Raw genomic sequence first — 19,992 nt, 5'->3', positions numbered from 1 at the left:
GCAGAGCAGAACAAAGCCCCATATCTCACCTCAAAATAATGGGAGTAGAGGCTTGATAAAAGGAGAAATATTCTTTCTACAAAACGTGTTTCGTACTGTGTTGTCAGCAGCTAACTACACATGATGTCATGAAAGACATGATAACCTAGGGGACTGGGGAGAGGTGAATACCAATTCGATTTCAGCTACAGGACATGTCAAATTCAGACAATGTCTGAGTAACACAATCTGAGGGAAGGGACAGGACAGTTGCATGGAGAGTGTATGAGTGTGGGTCTCATTCCAACCCCGAGGCTGGGCTAGAGGGAGCCTGCAGGGGGACACCCTTCTTGTGAAGGACGACTCATGAAGTGCCTTCCTCCGCTGGGTACAGAGGGCATTCTGAGGGCACCGACTTCAATCCTGATTCCTTCTAAGCTGTAATTGCTTTCTTAGTTTACCCAACCCTGAAATTAGGAACCTCAGTATGATATATACACCATCGGATGTGGGTTGTGGAGTTTACAAATACCACGTGAAGCGGGAAAGGAAAGGATGCCTTTCATATGTATCTGTTAATAAACACACATACACACACGCACAGGATTAAGGTGTGCATGTGTGTACCTGAAGGAAATCAATTACATTCAATTGTATTCTTCACCCCAGAATAAGAAGCCAGGAAGGGAACGTCCCAGAGACACAGGTCTGGATGTGAGGAGCAGAGCTCAGGCTGTGGAGGGAGTGTTTTGACGCCCAGTCTTGTTCTTTTCCACATTCCCACCCTGCCTCTGTGAAGAGCAAGTGTGATTATAAATTAAAATAGAGGCCGAATAAATGAAATTTATTTCTGGTTGACTGCCTGCTTTTCTTTAGGCCCACAATTATGCATGTTAAGTTAAATAATTATTTAAAGAATACTTGGGAAAAGAGGGGAAAATAGCAGAGAAAAAGAGGTGAGTAACAAAGGAAGGGTTAGAAATAGGTAGGTCCGGGCTTCCCTGGTGGCACAGTGGTTGGGAATCCACCTGCCAATGCAGGGGACGTGGCTTCGACCCTGGTCCGGGAAGATCCCACATGCCACGGAGCAACTAAGCCCATGCACCACAACTACTGAGACTGCACTTTATAGAGCTCGCGAGCCACAACTACTGAGCCCATGCACCACAACTACTGAGCCTGCGCTCTAGAGCCCGCGAGCCACAACTACTGAGCCCGTGCACCACAACTACTGAAGCCCACACGCCTAGAGCCCATGCTCCGCGACAAGAGAAGCCACCGCAATGAGAAGCCCGCACACCTCAACAAAGAGTAGCCCGCGCTCGCCACAACTAGAAAAAGCCCGTGCGCAGCAACGAAGACCTAACACAGCCAAAAACAAGTAAATAAAATAAATAAATTTATTTTAAAAAAAAAGAAATAGGTAGGTCCTTGCAAAAGTGTGACACGTGGGCAGGTGTGCCTCCCTTACCTGCTGGGATGCTCCACCAGGTGCCCGGCCCCCATCCGCCCCAACCAGCCTTAGCCAGGCCCCCTCTACTCTGCAACCATCTTCTCAGGAACCACCCTTCTCAGTAGCACCTCAGAACTTTTATATCTTTTTCACAAATAGTAACATCCACCTGCCCTTTTACTTAGCTATGAGTTAGCAATCTGGCCTGTGAACCCAACACTGGGTCTAGAATTAAAACCCCTTCGTTGCAGCACTACTGACAATCACCAAGACATGGAAGCAACCTAAATGTCTATCAACAGATGAATGGTTAAAGAAGACGTGGTACATACATACAACGGAATGTTAGCCATAAAAAAGAATGAAATAATGCCATTTGCAGCAACATGGATGGACCTAGAGATTATCATACTAAGTGAAGTAAGCCAGACACAGAGAAAGACAAATATCGTATGATATCATTTATATGTGAAATCTTAAAAGAATGATGCAGATGAACTTATAAACAAACAAAAATAGACTCACAGACATAGAAAACAAACTTATGGTTACCAAAGGGGAAAGGGGGGAATAAATCAGGCATTTGGGATTAACATATCCACACTCCTATCTATAAAACAGATACCCAAAAAGGACCTATTACATAGCACAGGGAACTCAATATTTTGTAATAACCTGTAAGGGAAAAAAATATATATGTATAACTGAATCACTTAGCTATACACCTGAAGCGAACACAACATTGTAAGTCAACTATTCAAGTTAAAATAAAACTCCTGGTGTCAAGGGGTGCTTCACCACTTGCTAGCCAGTGTAACTTGGACAAATCATGTCAGCTCTCTGAATCTCAGGTTCCTTTCTTGGAATGTGGTGACTTTCTGTTCTGTCTCCCAGGGCTTCATTGAAGAGCAATCAGAAGAGATCATGCACGCAGAGGGCTTCAACTGTGCGTGTTTTGATAGCTTTTCCTAGAGACAAGCCCAGTGAAGGGAATGTAAAGCTTTTAGTGGCTCCACCATCTTTGGGCAAGCTTTTACTCTTTCTGAGGTTCAGTTTTCTTATTTGTAAGATGTGACTGTGGCGTAAACCTTTCAGGGATGTTGTAAGGATCAACTGAGATCAGTTTACACTCAATGTGCCCAGTGCAGGGGTTGGCTGACACTCAGCGAAGCCTAGGGCTGGACTGGGTGGAGAATCAGACTTCTCTACCTGCTAAACTAAACCTTGGGTACCAAGTAATCTCACCTGAACTGACTCCAGGCTCAAAGCCCCAAAGTCTTTGAAGACGTAGACATTGCGTAGGCTTGCTCACAGCATTCATCCTTTCTAGCCCTTTGCCTAAAATTGGGCTTAGCAAGAGTAGTTTGCTCCATGAAAGGAAGTGTCTGGCAGTAAACAGATTTTTGGACTAGGCAAGAGAGCAGATAGAGATACCAACAGCCAAGGAGAAAGGATGCCAGATCTTCCTGTCTATCGCTCCCTGACCGTGACAACTACTGTGACATGACAATACCCATACATTCCAGAATGCTGAGGAGTTCATGACAATCACAGTGACGATGAGATCCTGGATTCTCAAAGGGCCCAGCGTTCTCAGTACGTACATAGGGGAAAGAGGTAACATTTGGAATGTGTGTCCCTGGAGGGATGAGCTACTAGTAAGTTAATTATCTTCTTCTTTGCCTCTCCCTCAGCCTCTCTACATCATCTCGTGGGGCTCTGGCACCCCATTCCTGCTCCCCCGCTGCTCATTTTCTTTCTTGAGTTTTGTCCACAATTTCTGCTAGTACAATGAAACAGTAGCAGGAAAAAGAGGGAAGTAAGGAAGGATAACTGGCAAATTCCCATGGATCTAGATTAGAGAAATCACCTTGGACGTGGTTGGAAGTGGGGGGGTGGCCTGTGGTGGAGGCACACTGAGCGTGGAGTCGCATGGCTGGGGTACAGACCCAGCACAGCTGCTCACAGGGCACCCTGGCCAGTCTCTTAACCTCTGTGAGCTGCAGTGATCTCATGCAAAATGGAGGTAACAGTCACTGCCCTGAAGCCTCCCAGGGCTTGTTGTGAGGGTCACATGAGCCAAAGAGTGTGACCAGTGCTGTAAAGTACTAAATAAACACACGGAAGTCATGCGATCGCTGTTAGAACATATCTCTTGGCTTGTCACATGGAAGACCTCATCCCTCTAAGGACCTTTTCCCAATTACTGGCCACTCCAAGTCATCTGGCCAGCCTGACTCATCCCCTGCCCCTATCTGCCTGAAGGGACTTTATGATCACTGCCTTCTTATGCCATTTCACTTGCTGTATCCATCTGTCCTATGTTCATTTGACAGACATTTGCTGAATGCCTAGGATCCCTCAGACAGTGTGCTGTGTGCTGGGGCTCCTGCTGGTCTCAAGTAGGAAGAGTTAATCTCACAAAACTTACTTCCTCTCATGCTAGTAAATTCATGATCGATCTCAAACAAACCCCTTCTTGTCTTGAGTTACACCTGTTTCTTAGTTCTATAACACGTGTGTAATGTCTGTGTTTTCTTTATCCCTAAAGCTCACAAGCCTAACACATTCCTCTCCCAGCAGCTCAGGATCCTAACTCTAGCGGGAACATCTAACATTTCCCCAAACTCAAAAAGGGAGGTGATATCCTTTTAATTCTTCCTACTTCAAGATATGGGGATTAATCCTCTCAATGTCCCTGGGATGATACCTCTTGAAGGAAGCTTCTCCATTCCTACAGGGAGACCCACGATCTGCTGTCCTCACACCTTCCGAGTGACGGGCATGACCTCTTGCCCAGCCCATGCCTCCATCTCCTTTATGGCACTCCCTCCCACACAGGGCTGCCAGATTGGTTTTCCTGCCCTGACTAACCTGAGCCCCTTGTTCTGGATTTCCTTAACACCTCGGTACACAGTCACAGGCTCGCCATCACGCACCAGGGACACAGTCACAGCCTCGCCGTCACGCACCAGGGACACAGTCACAGCCTCGCCGTCACGTGGCACCAGGGACACAGTCGCAGCCTCACCGTCACGTGGCACCAGGGACACAGTCGCAGCCTCGCCGTCACGTGGCACCAGGGCCACAGTCACAGCCTCACCATCACGTGGCACCTTAAAGTTATCCCTTCAGTGGCCAAGATGTACCTTGGGGACCAGTGATGCTATTTTAACGAAAGCAGCTTCCTCCCTCAAAGAGAAGGACTAGGAAACTAATCCCATCAGATACGTGGAAAGGCCACCTTATAAACCCGGAAAGGACAGGCTTTGAGGTAGTGTTACAGCAGCTCTCACTTACTCACTTTGCAGGAGGAGGGAGCAACAAAGCCTAGACCCCGTGGGATTGCCCTTCTGCTAATGACACTTGTCTGGCAGAGGTGATGAGATTGTAACATTCTCAAACGGACAGAAGATAAATAAATACCATACACACACACACACATATGCAGATAGACAAGTTGCAGCTTGGAAATTTTTCAGTTTTTCTCATTGCAAAATCAATACCCATCAGCAGTTTGAAATTAAAGGCAGGATTAGACCTCAGTTTTATATATGCCTTATTGTATTCCAAAAGCTTTCTACTCCGTCAGATAAATCTTCTTTAAGAGGATTAGGAAACTTTCATTATCTTTAACCTGAACTAACACTAAGTCTGAAAAATTAATCTATAGACTGGACAAACGCCGACAGCTGCTGGGAAAGAGGAGATTTCTGGGCTTTCTTCTAATTGAGCCGCAGGGTCTCGGCTTCCACCCACTGGAAACTCAACTGATTCCCAAAGGAAGAACAGCTCCCTGAGCTCCTTGTTTTAGCCTCTCAGTAAATGGAAAGCCCAGTCTGCTAAGATTTCCAGGAGGAGATGCTCCCCTTCCTCCTTTGCCCTCCTGATCTCTGCACTGGATTGCCTGGAGCTACAGAAGTTGCTTGGCCTAAAGCGTGGAGACTTGAGGACTTCACCTCTGGAATGAGGGACTCCACTGCCCTGCTTCGTGCCTCTTCCTAGAGTCTTTCTGACCCAAAGCTCTGAGACCCCACTGGCGTTCACATCCAGCCCCAGGAATTACTCCAAGCTTCTTACGAAGAGCACTATCCCTGAAGCTCTGTGCCACAAGCCCTTTATGGCCTGTATTGGCTTTGACACGCTTACACAGTCTGTCTTCTTCCCTGCAAAGTGATAGCCCTGTTCTGCTTGAGTCTGTTTCTGTACAGTGCCTGACAGTTCTTTTTTTCTTTCAGTGACGAATTTCCTGAATTTGAAGATAACGTTGTTGTCAAGGCCACGGAGGTGCCACGGAGGCGCCACGGAGGCGTCACTTCCCATGCCGAGAATTTCTGCTCCTCTGGAGCCAAGCCCAGGTGGCAGGTGGGTGGTGAGAGCTTGAGCTCCCTTGTTTTCTGCAGACATCCCCGCTCATCTCAGACGACTGATCTCAGCGAGGGCCTCCACCAGCCTCTGAGGAGAAGCATCAGCTGTGACACTTGTCTTTATCTCCAGATGGCAGCCCGTCTTGTAGCTCCCAAGCAGATCATCCCCAAGCCATACCCCTAGTGGGACACGGATGGAGAACAGACACAGCGGAGCACGGGTGTCCTCGTGTAGCAGGCAGATGTGGGAGTCTGGGAGCGTGTGGGTGAGAGAAGGGCTTAGAGGCTGAACGGAGGCAATGTTTCAGCACTATGGCAGCACCAGGGGCTGCCGGGAGCCAGAGCTGTAGCAGACAGACTTCTGGCCCAGCTCAGGCCATTACCATGGTGTGCAGAGCCAAAGCCCCTGATGCTCTGCCAGCAAAGAGCTGCTCCAGACAAAAGAAAAGAATGGCCACCTTGATTTGCACACGTGACCAAAGCACGAAAAGACTCTAACCCCTACTCAAACTTCCCATGTAACCATCTGAAATGAGCAAAATTATATTTTTTAGAAAGGCAGGGATGAGGGAATCCATATTAGCTAAGCGACAATGCCATACACATTTCAGAAACTGAAAAAAAAAAAAACCCATTGGATCAACTGCAGGTGGGATCTGATGAAAGGCAGTTACTGACACTAAGTCACACACAGGGCCTCTTTCTGAGCTCAAGGCATGGCCACGAGACACCGGCATAGGGGACACTGAGAAAGGTCCACTCAAACCTCTCCTTTGGTGGAGGAAGGACATGTCATAGGCGGATGGGAGCTAGTCTGCTCAGCACCTCATTGCTACCATGAGTGGACACCTGATAGGACTTGCTTTACATAGTGATGGGGGTGTTGGTAGGGGGCAGTTCGACATGAGGTCATTTGTAGCGCCGCCTTGTTTTAAGACGGTTCCCCGATTCTCTTGACTGCTCTCTGCATGAGTTTTTAATTCTTAACACTTAATAGTTGATATCTGAGATTCTGACATTTCTTCAACCCCATTTTTCTCCTACAAAGTAAAATTCAAATGAAACACTCTTAACTACTATGCCTGGGTTATACTAATTCAGACTTTTAAGGGAGAATGGGAGAGAATCTTTTAATTATATAGATTTATTTCCAACATAGACCTGGAGATAACATTTTGACTAATATCCCTCTTGACCTCAACTCCACTGTGGGGCTAAAAGGGTGTACACGGACGCAGCAGCAATGCCAAACGGCACGCAGAACCCCTTCTGGTACAGACACAACCACCAGCTATGCAAGAACAGTCATATGTCACACGATTTCACATCAATTATTAACGTTTTATCATGAAATAAGCCTCTGAACAACAAAAGGCGCGGAGAGTAGTACCGTATCCATTTTCCCAACTCCAGAGTGCTAAGTAACGAATATCTATATAATATAACATAGTATAACATAATATAACATAACACCGTATAACATAATATATATTTCTAATATATCTTTTCCCAACTCCAGAAAGCTCAACCGGCTCAAACATGCCAAACAACCTATTAATGACAGCAGAAGGACCAGAGAGAAAATGGAGAAGCTCTGTAAAGATACTCAGCACTTAGTCAAGACCCCAGCAGGTGGAAGGAATCCAGGACAGACACTCAGTCTCTGGATTCTACAGAGGAAACGGCCTTTTGTGTCTTTCTACAGGAGTAGAAGGACAAGCTGAGATCATGCTTCCCCTGCATCACTGAGGGGAACGTGAGCCCGCTGGCCAGGCCGCCTACCTTGCACGATGAGGTGCACCCGGGAGGTCTTGGGGTGGTTGTCCGTCTGCACGGAGCAGGTGTACGGGCCCTCGTCGTACACGTCCACGTTCTGGATCATGATGCTGTACTGGGTTGGCGTGTTAACCAGGATGATCACACGAGGGTCTATGGACCACTTGTCGTTCCCGGCGTAGAGGATGGTGCTACGGTTCAGCCAGGCCACCCGGGTGACCCGGTCATCTATGGTACACCTGTGAGTGAGGGTCGGGGAGGGGAGGGAGGGAGAAAGGGTTCAGAGATTCTGTTATAAACACAGCTGTTGTCATTCAAGGGGTAAATGAAATAACATAGCCCAGTGCTAAAGGGAACGAATTATTGATAAAACTTCCTAAATAGAGGGCAACAGTGGCCCGAATCCTCCTGAAGAAGCGATGCTACAAAATCATTTCTATTTGATTTAGGAACATGTTATGTGAATATCTTTGCTGTATATTTGCTTTCCATCTTATTTTTTCCCTTAGGCGTCTATGAAAATTAGTTTATATTTCTCGAGCACAGTTACCACCTTGTGGGAGAAGTGGCCCAGGGCCAGAGGGGAGAGAGAGAGCATCAGTATTTCAAGTAGGTCACCGATAATCCACACAACAAATGCTTAACTTGTTGTTAGGTCAAAAATTGGACATATTTACCTCCAGACCTCCCTCGTGTTCATCATCTCCTGTACCCTTAAGCCGCCCGAAGCCCTCCAACTGCAACTGATAACACGGAGTCTTGAAAGTCACGGTACAATGCCAGCAGTCTTTGAGGCAGTCGTGGCTACCTCTTAAGATTTCAGGAGAGGGAAGGAGAAAGTGGCCAAGCAGACCACTACCCCACATACCCTAACCTACTCTTCCCAACAGTCAGAGGCTATGAATGGAGGCTACGAGCAAATGGAATTTGCTTGTCGGTGTGTATGACCTGCAGGTCATCAGGTTTAAGGCAGAAATAAATGTGCCTGCTGGTCAGGAAGAAAATTTGCAAATGTGTCCCAGGAACTTAGAATGTGTGGGTGGAAAACTGAGAAAAGGAAATCCTTGAGAAATCAGAGTTGTTCAATGAAGGGCATGGTTAAAGGGCCCCAGGTGTGTCTACCCCACTACTCAGCGCTCTAGTCGGAACCTGAGTTTCAGTATCTTGGCAAATGAAAAGGTGAAATGACACCTGCTTCCCCGAGATGTCCCACCAGAGAGGGTATGAGCAGTGCCTCCTGAGGACCGGGAACGTGAAGTCAGCACCTTCAGGTAGGGACACAGGGAATAAACATGGCCACACCTCACCAGGTCTGCTCCCACCTCGACCTGGACCAGGGCTCAGGAGGTGGGAGCACCAAGGACACCGGCCATGGGGAGACACGTGTGTTTCCCCTGGCAAAGTGAACAGCCTGACATAGCCTGAATGGTCCAGGGAACAGAAGGATACTGGAGCACCAAAATGACAGCTGCCACTGAAAGGGGCGAGCGCCCAGTCTCGAGAGGCCCTCTCCCTGATGGGGAGGAGGGATAACAGTAAAACTAGCTTCCGATCAGAGGGGTCTGCTATGCACACGTCCACCTGTCATTCAGCAGGTGCGGGCAGCCTCGAGGTAGGGGTGGGGTGACCACTGAGTGCAGGAAGGAAGAGATTTTTCTCTTCTATATGTTCTTTGTTATTTTTTACAACCACAGAAGTAAAATCAACACGTATAAACATGTAAACGAATACAACACGAAGATGCCTAAAGGCCGAGCTAATCTTTCCCTCCACCCAACTCCCTGCCTGGATGTCGCCATTTCAGTGACAGCCTGTTATGCCTTCCTCACCTTACTCCTTACAGACATATATTCACATACGGAAAGGTTGTGTTGATTTGGTTTTACCTGAAACAGAATCACACTCTAATATTCTTACAAAGCATTTATTTTAACTTGGCCACAGGCGTCCCTGCACACCTGTACTTATACATCGAATTCTGCAATTATTTTGCAGATACGTCTAAGATCAGTGAGGTGAGTTTTGGGGACCCAGCTGCATTTACCTAATGGTCCCTGTATTCAGGTATCATTCAATGACTCCTTCCCACCTTCACGGATGCCTATTTGGCATAAAGAAAAACTGAAGTCATCAAAAAGTCTACAAATCATAAATGCTGGAGAGGGTGTGGAAAAAAGGGAACCCTTCTACAGTGTTGGTGGGAATGTACACTGGTGCAGCCACTATGGAGAACAGTATGCAGTTTCCTTAGAAAACTAAAAACAGAGTTACCATATGACTTAGCAATCCCACTCCTGAGCATATATCCAGAGAAAACACGAATCTGAAGACAGACATGCACCCCAATGTTCACTGCAGCACTGTTTACAATAGCCAGGACATGGAAGCAACCTAAATGTCCACTGACAGAGGAATGGATAAAGAAGATGTGCTACATACATACAATGGAATACTACTCAGCCATAAAAAAGAATGATATAATGCCATTTGCAGCAACATGGATGGACCTGGAGATTTATCATATTGGATTGGCCAAAAAGTTCATTCGGTCAGTGAATTTACATTGTTCGATGAAATTCTTGGTGAAAATGAAAAATATATCTTTTATTTTTACTTAAAACCGAATGAACTTTTTGGCCAAACCAATACCAAGTGAAGTAAGCCAGACAGAGAAAGGCAAATATAAGATATCACTTATATGTGGAATCTAAAGAAACGATACAAATGAACTTATTTACAAAACAGAAACAGACTCACAGAAAATAAACTTATGGTTACCAAAGGGGAAGGGGGGGGGCATAAATTAGGAATTTGCGTGTAACATATACATGCTATTATCTATAAAATATATAAACAACAAGGACCTACTGTATAGCACAGGGAACTATACTCAGTATTTTGTAGTAACCTATAAGGGAAAAGAATCTGAAATATATATATATGTATGTATAACTGAATCATTTTGCTGTACGCCTGAAACTAAAACAACATTGTAAATCAACTTCACTTCAATAAGGAATAAATTAACTAAAAAAAAAAAGAAAAACTAAGGTCATGTTGTCTCCTCCACATCCTTAGGGCCCTAGCTTCACTTTCTGTGCATTTTTGTTCCTTATACAGCAACTGTCCATTTCCCTTATGAGGACTAAAGCCCTAATGGGCCCTCTCTGCTCCCCACTTTCAAAAGCATTTCTTAGGGAAAAAAAATATGATAAACACATTCATTCACTCTCAGTTGCAAATCACTGATAAGAATTAACATGCCAACTTTCTTAATAACAGCTGTATTTCCATGAAGATTAAACCCCTGTTTCAATGACTCCTAAAGGTTAAATTCCTACTGTACAGTTTGGCCAGCCTGGAAGTAGATGGTAAACTAGACAGAGTGAAGAGTGTTGTCTCCCAGACCCTGGAACCACACACACCCAGGTGACAGTGCAGACAATATGCTTGCTTTTATTTTGGTCAATTATGTAACCCTTGGCACATTTTAAGTTGACATAATATTTTTAAAGTTTAGGTAATAGTCGCATTTTTGGTCTGTGGAGATTATTCACATTTTAAAATTAAAATGTCATAATGGGGCTTCCCTGGTGGCACAGTGGTTGAGAGTCCGCCTGCCGATGCAGGGGACGTGAGTTCGTGCCCCAGTCCGGGAAGATCCCACATGCCGCGGAGCGGCTGGGCCCGTGAGCCATGGCCGCTGAGCCTGCGCGTCCGGAGCCTGTGCTCCGCAACGGGAGAGGCCACAACAGTGAGAGGCCTGAGTACTGCAAAAATAAATAAAATGTCATAATGTCCCTTTATATATATCTCTATACGAATTTAAATACCATAGCAATTTGATACTCATGGCTGTCTACTTCCAAAATTCATGAACAAGCTCTTTTTTAACAGTCATAAAATGTGCATTGTTCCTTTTCTAAACTTGAACTTGTGTATCTATTATATAACCTCTGCAGGATTTTATCCTGATATAATACTTCAAGCATATTTTATGCTTGAAAATCTTTTATTGATCAGCTATCATATTTATTTGCAGCAATATATATAAAGTATAGAGATTGAAATTTAAATTTCTTTCATGTTCTGTGACCGTAAAGCTCTGAATATTTTCTTTTAGAATGAGTTATCATTACAAGGATAATACTGATAAAACAACATAAATATATTATACATGTGGTTAAGTAATAATTAAACATAAGAAGTAAACTTTTACTGGAAATATAGCTCTCAATGGGATAAATGAGGCTTTTCTGCTTATTATACCATCGATAAATATCATTATACTAGAATGAGAGCTCAGGATCAATTCTATTCCTATTTTGCTTTGAAAAAAAAAAACAAGTTCACATAAGCAAGGAGATAGAAATGAAAACCTTGTATAGCAATGTCACTCAATTCTTTGAACCTCTTCCAAGATATATGCCAAAAACCACATAGTAATATAGCTTCAAAAATTATTTTAATGATCTCACAGCTGACAATTCAATTAATTCCTCCTTCAATTTCTTTTAAAGCAATGAATTGGAAAATACCTGACTTGCAAAGGGCTTTGTAACCCAGTATTAAATTCATTCAATTTCTCAGTATCTGGACAATATATTGCTAACGTTTTACTAGGCCTTATCAAATGACTGTTAAAGATGTGTTATTCTGTCACTTAGAAGGACTTTGTTTAACCCAATACGTTGAGAAAGGTGGGGAAAACTGAAATATCGTTTATTTTAATATGCCAAATCACCCTGCCCTCTGTCAGAAAACATCTCTATCTCTCTGGATTCTAATTCCAAGATAGAGAAGGTACCAGTTTTGCCATGAATTCCTTACTGACAAAAAACTGTGCCATTTCCTTGAGGACTTCTCTGCTTTACTTTGGTGGGACTCTCCCTCAAGACTGATACTCTGTTTGATGACAGATCGATAATAGCAGTGGAGGTCACAATGAAAGTAAAGGAACATTCTCTCCCGGACAATTAAAGTGGGTGGGAGCAGTCAGAAAGGACAACCAGAACTACAACTCAAACACAGGTCTTTCTCAGGCAGGTCCATTTTAGGACATTTTAGATCTTGAAAATGTACTTCTTTAGATACACTTCCTTGTGTTAAGACCTGCAACTGCAGGTTGGGGGTGAATTGCACCAGTTCAAATTGCCGCAGGGTCTGGTAGGGGCTGACTTTGAGGCAGGGCAGTCCAAATCTACCCTCTGGGCAGCACACACTCTCAGTGCCCTGTCACACAGCCCTTGGAAAGCCTTGTGTACCCCTCGGTGGACGTACCCCGGATGGATGACTAAGGTCCAATTCACCTGCTCTCAAGCCTGGGCCTCATTGGTGGGCATGGAAAACACACAGAGGGAAGTAAGTCCAACTCTCTAAAGGGGTAGAGCTGCTTCGCTGAGTCTACACAGCCCTAGAACCTAACAGATGACAAAGACACTTAGCAGAAGGATTCTGTCGGTTGAGGACAGTTATCTGCCTCTTAATGCTTCTGTGCCCCAGAAGAACGCGTCCTTTCAGTGCTTCCAGCTTTCCTCCATCACGATAGGGCCCTTTCACCGTCCTCTGAACAGCAGGAAGAAGAGCTCAGAAAAGGACTTAACATTATGCTTAAGTATTGTTCCAAACCCCGCTCCTGCCCTGCTGGCTGTGGCTACGTCTTGGACTCTCTTTAACCAGAAGCCCACAAAGGAGGGTTTTTAATGTTAAATAAGGGGGAGCCAAGAGGAAAGTTAAGAAATATTAATGACAGCTTTCCAATTTCTTGAAAACCCTTTCAGGTATTTAAAATTCTTACATTCCAAGCTAACCTTGCCTACCGGCCCAAACACGAGAGAACTCATGGCACCTCTACTGGAACGTTTACAATTACACAGTGAGTGTTCTGTGCCCAGCACAGTTTAAGAACCTTCCGTATATTAAATCACTTTTTCCCACAGCTACCCTTTGAGAGACACTCTATCACTGTCCACATTGTACAATGAGGAACAGACAGAGAGGTTCAGGACTCCTAACGTCCAAGCCTGGCACCACTGTAACCGAGCAGGACCCCATGGGGGCCTTCCCAGGACGGGCCTTCCCCCAGATCCTCTGCTTTGCTCCTCTCTGAAGTACCTAGATGATAGTGTTTGATGCACATTTCCTGAGTTGTTTTGCAGATGTAAACCTACCTCCCTGCAACAAATGGAAGAGGTTAACTCCTTGGCGACCTTGAGCACATAGCCCCAGGCCTCCTGTGGCCTAAGGACTGATAATGTTCACCCCTGTGACACCTCCCTGCTGCCTCCCCGTCAGACAGTCGGAGAACTGCGCACAAGCTGATCATAAACTTTTCTCTGCTCCACACCCCGAAGTTTCAGTTTGTTTGGCCTCACTGTGTGGTGGGCCCACGAACTTGCGTTAACACCATCAGGCAGGGGATTCAAACCTGGGCAGCCAGGCACGGGGGGTCCCTGTACTTCAGGGCTTCTTCTTAATAATAATAATAATAGTAAGTGCTTGTGGTTTGAGAACCCAAGTTATTAGGCCAGCCAGAGTTTCCCTCAAAGTTATGGTACTTATTTAATCTTCTCATAAGTAATAAAACAGCTTTGGGGAACAGGAAGAACATTTGGAAGTGATTTTTTTCACATCCGTAAACCACCTCTCGCTATGTGTGAGGAGAGGTGTGGAGATAAGAATCAGAAAGAGCAAAGGAACACCTGAAAGACAGTGGAGGAAAGGGGTCTTGCTTGCAAAGCATCACGTCCAGCTCCTCTGGATATGCAACGTGGGATTAAGGTGCCCGGATTGGTTTCACAGTTAGGGGAAACCCATGCCTTAAAGCAGTGCTTTTCAAACTTTGCTGTGCATCAAAATCACCTAGAGAGATTTTTAGAACCCAGATCGCTCAGCCCACCTCCCGAGACCTTCCATTCAGTGAGCTGGAGGTGGGCTGAGGATTTGCCTTCTAACCAGTTTCCAGGTGAGGTCAGAGATGCTGGTCTGGGGACTGCCCTTTGAGAACCACTGCCTCAAAGAAGCAAGACAAAAGACACACAGGAATTCAATCAAGATAACCAAGTCTTCCTGAAAAGTGAACTTGGCCGGCTTTCTTGGTTTTGTTTGTGGTCGTTATTTTGTTCTCATTTTTATATTTTGCCTCTGAAAATACAAAACTAAAAAGTGCCACGATTCACACAACAGTATTTAATGAGGGTCTCATGTGTACCAGGCGACGCTGTAGGAGCTGAGATGCCCGAAAGAGGCAGACAAAGGTCATGCCCTCTGAGGCTACAATAAAAGCACCTAAGTAAATAGGTATGTTGTTTTCGGAAAATGGTAACTGGTGAAACTGAAAGCAGGGCAAGGCACGGAGAGTGCCCTGGGGACTGGGAGCATCCTTGACGGAGAGAGAGTACGCCGGAATGCCCCACTGCGCCTGCTTGCTAGATGCTCATGTCTTTATCATCCGAAATCTGAATGCAATATGACGCATGTCTGAAGATCAAGTCTGCATTAAAAATAAATGCCACATACACAGATTAAAAATAAATCTCACTTACACGTACAGATAGCTGCAGGAACATTTAGATAATCTGGAGAGCTGGAGAACAAGTCTTGGAAACCAGCCGAACAAATGGTGTGTCTCCTTTACAGATAACTTTATAGATTCTGTGTTCAAAGAACTGACAATTGGCATTTTGAGAAACTGAAGTTAACTAGAAAATGCCTTGGTATTGGGATAATACCTAAATTATACTGCATGCCCCTCTGCCTTCATGAATAGTACACAGTGGCAGGTAGAATTTAATCACTAATACAGACACATTGGTCTATACCTCTTTGTAACGTGACGGTCTTCTTCACAGAATTTACAACACTGGATTTAATCATATACGTACTTATTCATTAGGCTGTAAATAGCTGTCTCAGTGGTCTTCACTCTGTATCACCAGCACTTCCCAACGGTCCACCTGGTAGCTAGTAAGTGATCAGCATATACTTATAATGACTAACAGATGTTGGGACTTCCCTGGTGGCGCAGTAGTTAAGAATCCACCTGCCAAAGCAGGGGACAGGGGTTCGAGCCCTGGTCCGGGAAGATACCACATGCCACAGAGCAATGAAGGCCGTGTGCCACAACTACTGAGCCTGCACTCTAGAGGCCGCGAACCACAACTACTGAAGGCCGCATGCCTAGAGCCCGTGCTCCGCAACAAGAGAAGCCATCGCAATGAGAAGCCCGCACAACACAATGAAGAGCAGCCCCTGCTCGCCGCAACTAGAGAAAGCCCACACGCAGCAACGAGGACCCAACGCAGCCAAAAATAAATAAATAATTTTTAAAAAAAAGATGTAAGATAATGTGTTTCAAACTGACATAAAAAGAACCCACATAGGATTATAACTAATGATACCGTATCATATCCTTGAAATTTGCTGCGAGAGTAGACCTTACATGTTTTCACCACAAAAAAGAAATGCTACGTGATGGGATGGAGATGACAGCTTATTCTATAAAGGTAATCATCTGGCAATAAATAAATGCATCAAATCAACATGCTGTACACCTTAAACTTACACGGTGTTATATGTAAATTCTATTTCAATAAAGCTGGGAAAAAAGGACCCACATAGGTGAAGTAGATGTCCCTGGAGATACATGTATGTGTGTATCTCTCTATGAGTCTTTGTAAAAAATTTTTTATTGGAGTATAGTTGATTTACAATGTTGTGTTAGCTTCAGGTGTACAGCAAAGTAAATCAGTTATACACGCATATATATCCACTCTTTTTTTTTTTAGATTCTTTTCCCATATAGGCCTTTATAGAGCACTGAGTAGAGTTCCTTGTGCTATACAGCAGGTTCTTATTAGTTATTTATTTTATATACAGTAGTGTGTATATGTCAGTCCCAGTCTCTCAACTTATCCCTCCCCCGCTTATCCCCTGGTCTATGAGTCATTTATACACACAAACACACACACAAGGTCCACAGGTCCTCTGCTGTAGTTTCTGATTCACTGTTTTCATTTTTATAATACTCTGTACAAACATCACGTATGCATGTTGTGGATGCGGTCTGACCACAGTTAGATTTCAGTGTTTGGCCTCGTGTCTGTCAGTACAAGGGCGTCAGTGAGTACTTCTTTCATTGTCTGGGGCTAATGAGAAACGTATGAGGTACACTCACAGTGTCAGCAAGGCGTCCCTGCCAAGGAAAGCTGCGTGATGCCAGAGCAATGGGGGTCCCCAAAGTTTCAGTGAACCCAAGTGGAGGAGACCTGAGGCATGAAAGGGCACATGCTGAAGTCAGAGGAGTCCTTACAGCAGTCAGCACCATATCCACACGCAACTCGGAAACCGATCTGAATGAAGCATCATCTGCCCCGCTGATGCTGAAGACTTTAATTGTATTAGTTTATATGTGTGTGATCCATAATGTTAGATTTTTGAGTCACAGAAGGGTATAGGGTTAAGGCATTTATACCTAGTTTCATGATTTTATGTACTTAACATATTAAAAATAGTATTACCACTGGGAATCCCTGGTCACCTTGTCTCTGCCCACCCCTGTCCCCTGCCTGAGAAAATGATCTTCCAGAAAGTTTTCAAGTTAAGAAATGCTGAAAAAGGTAAAAGGGTTGAATGGTAAAACCCCCAAATGCATTTCTTTGAATTTCATTTTTAAGTTTACACACAATATTAGTTTTGTTTTTTTTTGCTTTTGTTTGTCAATTGTCTTTTTTTTAATAAATTGAGAGTTAACTGATTTTCAGTTAAAAACCTTACATGTATCAAAATATATTAATAATGCTAGTTCAAAAAATGGGAAGAAGGCGATCTTGCTTTAGAGAATTCAAGGACCAATAATAAAGGAACGTTTTAAAGGCAAGGAGAGGAGGGAAGAAAAAATGAAAACTTTTTAGACCAATTCTTAAGGTATGCTAAATTGAACCAAGCTGTTCTCCTGGGAAGCTGTAATGACTCAGTTATTTCCTGAGTTACAAATACAGCCAAGTCTAGAACATCAAGAAGAACCCTAAGTTACATAAGGGGAAATTTTACGATTCAGAGAGAGCAATAACTCTGCTAGAGCTAATATGTAGGGACAGGGTCCTGGTGGAGAATATACAGGAGAGCCTCTGCAGAGGATGGGGCGGGGTCAGAGCTGCTTAGAGGGTCTTCAGGAGTGCAAGAGACTGACTTTGAAGGCTGCCAGATACACGGCATCCTCACATTGTTCCTAATTGGGGGATGGTGCCTTGCTCACAGCAGCTGGAGTGTGGAGTCACATTAATACACAGGAAGGGTGTGTATGTGTTGTGTGCATGTGTGTACGTGTGTAGTTGGGGGAGGGATGTTATCCAGAGGAAAGTAGGAAACATATACCAAGGCATGCAGGATGAGCGTCCTGGAGGACATAAAGTATTTAAACAAAACCAAGGAAGGTGTGGGGTATCCTGAAAAGTGTCATTGGAAGCAGTCCAGAAAGGTCACCGGGCTCTCCAGAGTGTTTTTGTTTGTTTATATTAGGATTGGAAACACTGGGAATTTATTTATTCATTTTGTAAATATTTACTGAATACCTACTGGGTGCTAGGGCTTTTCAAACTTTTAAATGCCCACACGTTACCTGTGCACGTCATTAATTCACTAGGTCTGGGTGGGAACCAACATTCTGCATTCCTACCATGCTGATGGGGAGCGGGGAACTACACTTTGAGTAGCCCAATGTTACTGTGAACCAGAGATGCAACTGTCAATAAGACAAGGACCAGCCTTCTTACATCATGATACTTACACACTATGATACTTAATATATAAGCATAAACTGATGGGATCAATCTTATTGAATAGGAGCAACTGATGACGTAGGAGAAAGCAGATGACTCACAAGGAAAAATTACGGTAAAGGTGAAAGAGTGTGGGATCTAAAGCACATGAGGGAAGGGTGCTTCAGCTGTTGTGTCCTAAGAGAAGGAAAAAATAATAGCAACCCACATCGATTTGTGGATCTGGCTAGGGGAAAGCAAGGAGGCTCCTGAGTGATGGTTTCTATCTTTTCCTAAGTAGATGGCAAAGTTATCAGTTGAGGGTAAATGGGAATGTAAGGAAGAGGGGAAGGTAGATGCAAGAAAAAGTGAAATAGCTGCTACAGAAAATGACAGCAAAATTGCTAGGGAACTATACTAGGACTCAAAGGCAGTGCTGAGGCCCCACTTAGAACTGGTGACCAAGAATTTACAGCGACAGCACTCTGCCAGCTTTGAGGATATTCTCCAACCAAGAATACGTGCGGAGCTGCAGGCGGAGACAACGTGGATGGCCGGGCTCATCCAGTGTTAAAAGGAGTGCCAGGTGGGCAAGGGAAAAGAAGCCAAGCTTTAAAGAAACTGGAAAACAGATGAGTGAAAGGAGACATGATCACAGGGACCCTGATGGATAGAGAGGACCCGGTGGGTTCCATGCACTGGAAGCTTGAATGAGGTCCTTGAGCAAATGAGTTGGCACGAAAGAGGCTGGATGTGATGGGAAGTAGGATACATGGTGACCACACAGTGGTGGCCCTCGTCCACGAAGGATTAAACCCATCTCAGGCCAGATGGGTCATCCAGATGACTCTCGACAATACTGAGAATGATGCAGGGGAGTCTAGAGTTCTTTATGAGCTTTGATGACATATGTAAATTGGACACTAAAGAGACAGTATGTTGCGGTGCTGAGGAGAGGGCCTTGGCTCAGACAGGCAAGGGCTCTGCTATCGACCAACAGACGGCCTCAGGACAGGCTCTTTGTTTACCCCCTCAGAGCCTCCCTTTCCCCGTCTGTGAAGTTGGGTGTACACACTCACCTACCTCCTAGGGCTATTATGAAGCTGAATGAAATAATACTGATACATGAACCAGAGTCAGAATTGTACCTGCACATAGCAAACACTCCTTAAACAGAACCTGCTCTATTACTATTGTCAGAGAGCTTGTTGCTGCATTTGGAAAAACATAATTCAACTGCTGTTACATGGGAGTGTATGTTAGTTTAACCAAGTGATACTGAATCCCAAGGACTTCTGGAAGCCTTCTCTTTCTGTATTTTCAAATATATACAGAATGGAGTTCCACTGAGGGTTGTTTGAGCCCAGTTTCAAGACAGGTTATTCCACTCACTAATAGCTCAGAAAGAAGGTGAGATTTACATTTTTACCAAAACCCAGAACACTGGTCCAAGGCTTTCTCAGTCCACCTATAGACTCTCGCGTCTAAGATTTTCTAACTCTTGAGAAGCATTCTGTACTTCACCTATGCAGAGCTCTGCAGTAGGATTTCACTTCCATCTAAGGTTTATTTTCTCAGCTAAAGCCACTGAGACAGCTTTAAGTTTGTATTTGTATCAGGCTTCGATCACAGCGTGTTGGCACAGTGGTTGACGGGCTGG

The 19,992-nt window shown here is 44.6% G+C and overlaps 1 protein-coding gene across 4 annotated transcripts in view; it reads right to left on the bottom strand.

The window, feature by feature from the left end:
* OPCML (opioid binding protein/cell adhesion molecule like) overlaps positions 1-19,992 on the bottom strand; it is a 1,073,563-nt gene that overhangs the window by 216,574 nt on the left and 836,997 nt on the right. For 3 of the 4 annotated variants that reach the window (XM_065882990.1, XM_065882987.1, XM_065882988.1), the window contains one exon: positions 7,582-7,814. In XM_065882990.1, coding sequence (XP_065739062.1) covers positions 7,582-7,814 — 233 coding nt within the window. The remainder of the gene's footprint in view (positions 1-7,581; positions 7,815-19,992) is intronic. The other variant, XM_065882991.1, reaches the window with a different exon arrangement.

The sequence above is a fragment of the Phocoena phocoena genome, chromosome 8 (genome assembly GCF_963924675.1).
Source record: "Phocoena phocoena chromosome 8, mPhoPho1.1, whole genome shotgun sequence".
In the NCBI taxonomy this organism is placed as follows: Eukaryota; Metazoa; Chordata; class Mammalia; order Artiodactyla; family Phocoenidae; genus Phocoena; species Phocoena phocoena.
Note: the sequence above shows the minus strand (reverse complement) of the source record. Positions and strands in the feature narration are given on the sequence as shown.